This window comes from Panicum virgatum, unplaced genomic scaffold (assembly GCF_016808335.1).
Source record: "Panicum virgatum strain AP13 unplaced genomic scaffold, P.virgatum_v5 scaffold_6022, whole genome shotgun sequence".
NCBI lineage: Eukaryota > Viridiplantae > Streptophyta > Magnoliopsida > Poales > Poaceae > Panicum > Panicum virgatum.
This window is the reverse complement of record NW_024376751.1, coordinates 22,384-26,354: the sequence shown is the minus strand read 5'-3', so window position 1 is coordinate 26,354 and position 3,971 is coordinate 22,384. Positions and strand designations below refer to the sequence as shown.

Below are 3,971 nucleotides of genomic sequence, written 5' to 3'. Positions count from 1 at the left end.
TGTTGAGGCCATACCAGTAAACTGAAGACGAGCTGCCGCTGGATCAAACCGAAGACGAGCTGCCGCTGCTCGGGGAAGGAGATAGCGCCGCCGCCGGTCGGGGAAGGAGGAGCCTCCGCGAGACACCGGTTGGGGAGCCTCCTCCTACCCTGCGAGACACCGCTAGTGGATGGATGCCGCTAGCGTCGGTGGTGGGGACGGCCCTCGGCGGCGCGGCGTCTGGCTCAGGCGAGGCCGGATCCGCCGCTGGTGCAGGTGAAGGAAGCGGCAGCGCCTCCGTACGCCGCACCCACGCCTCCGTACCTGAGTGCGGGAGGGGAGATAAGGCACGCCGACGGAGAACTCCGAAAGGGGCGGTGCCGGCGGGTCCAGAATCTAGTGCGGCGCCGGGTGAAGAGCTTGGGCGACGCCGGCGGGTGAAGAGCCTGCAGCGACGCTGGCGCTGAACACGGGAGCGGCGACTCGACCTTCTGCTCCCGGCCTCAGAAAGCAAATGGTGCTGCGTGTGTCGGTGGGGGAGCTTCGGAGCGGCATGACACCCGGGGAGCTGGGAACCGCTGGGAGGTGGGGGAGGTAGTGGGGGTGGGGAGTGGAAAGAACGGCGAGTGTAAAACCACCGGGCGCCGGCTGTGGGAGCGAGGTGGGAGCGGAGGGGAAGCCATCGGCTCGGAACCAGCTTGTTCGGCTCGTTCGGCTCCTCGGTAAAAGGAAGCTGGGGACCGAATAGCTATTTGGACCTTGGGTACCATATAGCAATACTATATATATATATATATATATATATATATATATATATATATATATATATATATATATATAGGCCTCCACTATTTGGTACCCTGGGTACTGAATATTATTTGGTACCCAGCCCCCCTCTTGACCGAGATGCGTGCTGTGTTTCCGATTTTTTTTTTTGTTGCCCGCAGCGATCTGTTTTTTTTTTCCCAACTCTCGGAGATCTGTTTTGTCTCTTTATACGTGGGAAGCTTTGACTGGTGGTTGATCCGTATAGTGGCCATAGTTAAATAATCATGTATGTTGCTGCCTACATAGTAAAATACAAAGGTATTTACTGTCGTGCTGCCACTGAATCAGCTACTTGGATGAATAATACTAGTTCGTTGCTGCCCATCGTAAAAAGGTCAGCTATTTACTACTGTATAGCATAAAATTTTCACAAGTTATCATGTGTTGATGATCACACGAAGACAAAAACTTAACCTTTTTACAATCAGTGCTATAATTATAGTTGCAAAAATCTTGTCTATGACCACGAATGTGAAGGAACAAACATATCGCAAAATCATTGTATTTAGTTTGCAAATTCCGATAATTTTATGACCACCTTAATGTTGTGACACAACATTATTTTATTTCAAACTGTATAAATACAGTCATTTTTTTTTATCATGAAACATCTTTCACAAAATTTTGCAATTCTCAAAATTTTTATGACCAAACAGGCCAACGGAGAATGAGGGAAGTGAATCATAAAAACCTAAAGAGTTAAATACACCAGCGGTCCTCGAACTTGTCCCGAGGTGTCACTTAGGTCCACAAACTTGCAAAATCGAAATCTGGCACCCTGAACTTGTTAAGTTGTGCCACTTAGGTCCATACCACTTGATGTGGCGCCACGTGGCATGAATATATGCAAAAAAGCCCTTGAATTTTATCATCTTCTATATGTAGATCCTCATCTCTTTCACCTCTTTCTCAATCAGACACACTGCTCCTACCGCCGGCAGCCACTCCCGCTCCGACGTCCAGAGCGCCGCCGCCCCATCACCTGCCCTACACCCACGCCGCCGCCGGGCAGCCACCGCGGGAGGCTGGGGCCGGGGCCCTGCCTGCGCCCAGCCTGCTGCCGGCGAGCACCCGCAGCCGATTGGCCTCCCGCGCCGAGACCGCCTCCCATCGAGGGCCGCCTCCCACGGCGAGGCCACCTCCGAGCGCCGGCTCCCATGCTGGGTTGCCTCGCGGCGAGGCCGCCGCACGCGCCGAGGTCGTGACGACGCTGCTGCTACTACTCCCGCTGCTCGCGCTCGCTGCACGCGCTGACGACGATGGCGGCGGTGATTCCGAGGCCGCGGCGGTGTTGCCGGTAGAGGCGGGGGCCGGGGTGTGGAGGGCGCACCCTGCTCCCGCCGCCGCCGGATGCTCCGGCCCCGGCGTCCATAGCTGCGCGCTCGCCTCAGAGGTCGCCACGAGCACCGACGCGCCGCCTGTGCAGGAGCCACGAGCCACGCCTCCACCCTCTGCAAGCTCCTCTCGTGGTGGGACACGAGCGGCAGCGGCGGTGCTAGCTCCGCCGTGTTAATGCTGGGGCAGGGGCCTAGAAGGCGTGGCAGCAGCAGTAGGCCCTGGAGGACAAGGACGTGTGGCACCGCAGGGCGCTCGCGGAGGACACCAGCGCCGGGTGGCAGGGTCTGAGGCCGCGGCGGCGCTGCTGCTATTTGTGCCCACTGCGCACGCCGCCGCCGACGGTGGCGGTGGGTCCGAGGCCGTGACAGCGTTGCGGCCGTTGCCGACGACGATGGCGGCGGCGAGTCCGAGGCCACGGCGGTATCACCGGCGGAGGCGGGGGCAGGGGCCGGGGCCGGGGTTGAGGGGCGTGGCGGCGGCGGCAGGTCGCGGAGGACGGTTACGTGCGCTGCGGCAGGGTGCTCACAGAGGAGGGGGCCTAGGCAGAGGGCGCCGGTGCTGGGCGGCGGGTCCGTGGTCACGGCGGCGGCGCTGCTGCTGCTTGCACACGCCGCTGCCGCCACCGACGGCTGTGCGGGGCCGACGCCGCAGGGGCGCAGGGCGACGACCACGCTCGGGTCGTGGCGCTGGGGGTGCTGCCTGCCCGTGCTGGGATGCAATGGTAGAAGATCCCAAATTGCATCCCAGCACGAGAGGAGAGGCGCGCCGGCGGAGGGAGGAGCGGCGCGCAGGTCGGCGGCTCGCCGGAGGTGGGCGTGCGGCATGGAGGCCGGTGGCTCGCGGCCGGGGGAGGCGCGCTTGCGGCGTGGAGGCCGGCGGCTCGCAGAGGCAGGCGCGCGGCAGCCCTGCCTTCTATCCCTCAAGGATGTGAAGGTAGAAGACGATAAAACTCAAGGGCCTTTTTGCATATATTCATGCCCTTTGAAAGGGTATGGACCTAAGTGGCACAACTAAACAAGTTCAGGGAGCCAGATTTCGATTTTGCGAGTTCGTGGACCTAAGTGGCACTTGGGGACAAGTTCGAGGGCCGCTGGTGTATTTAACTCAAACCTAAATTATTTACAATCACAAGTAGCCCAGGGAACTAACAGTAATGTCCTACGGTAAAATGCAAAGGTATTTACTACCGTGGTGCCGCTGGATGAATAGTAATGGCCAAAGTCATAAAATCCTAGAATTTTATTACAAGTATAAATAATTTTCCTCAAATACACACTCGCCACATTCTACTATTACACCTCCCTCTCTTTTACCCACAAGACATAAAATCCTAGAATTTTACTAGAAGCGTAAACATCCCTGAATTTTATTACTACAAACATAAACTATTTTTCATAGATATACGCTCGCCACATTGAAAATCCTATTACACCCCATCTATTCTGCCAAGGAAGAAAATCCTATAATTTTACTACAAACATAAACAATTTTTCGTTGATCCATGATTGCCACATTCTTTGCTATTACACCTCTCTTTTGCCAATATAGCAAAAAATCCAAAAAATTTACTACAAGCAATACACAGTTCTTCGCGGTTCCTCGCTCGCCACATAATTACACTACCTCTGTTTGGCCAACAAGGAAGAAACTCCCTGCAAAAGTGTGATTTGTGAGAATAAAAGTTTCAATTATTTGCAATCTAGCATCAAGCTCTTACTACTGCACCAAATATAAGATTTACTCTTTTTTTTGCAATTGTTAGAATTTTCTGTCATGGTCATAAAATTTGAAATTGTGTAAATTGAATACTAAGATTTTGCAAGTCA

At 55.0% G+C, this 3,971-nt stretch overlaps 1 protein-coding gene across 1 annotated transcript; it reads left to right on the top strand.

Annotated features, from left to right (window-relative positions):
• Positions 1 to 173: 173 nt before the first annotated feature.
• LOC120694439 (myc-associated zinc finger protein-like) lies at positions 174 to 2,320 on the top strand. The gene is made up of 2 exons (XM_039977549.1): positions 174 to 255; positions 1,725 to 2,320. The coding sequence occupies exons 1-2, from the start codon at positions 174 to 176 to the stop codon at positions 2,318 to 2,320; spliced, it is 678 nt and encodes a 225-aa protein (XP_039833483.1).
• Positions 2,321 to 3,971: the final 1,651 nt, after the last annotated feature.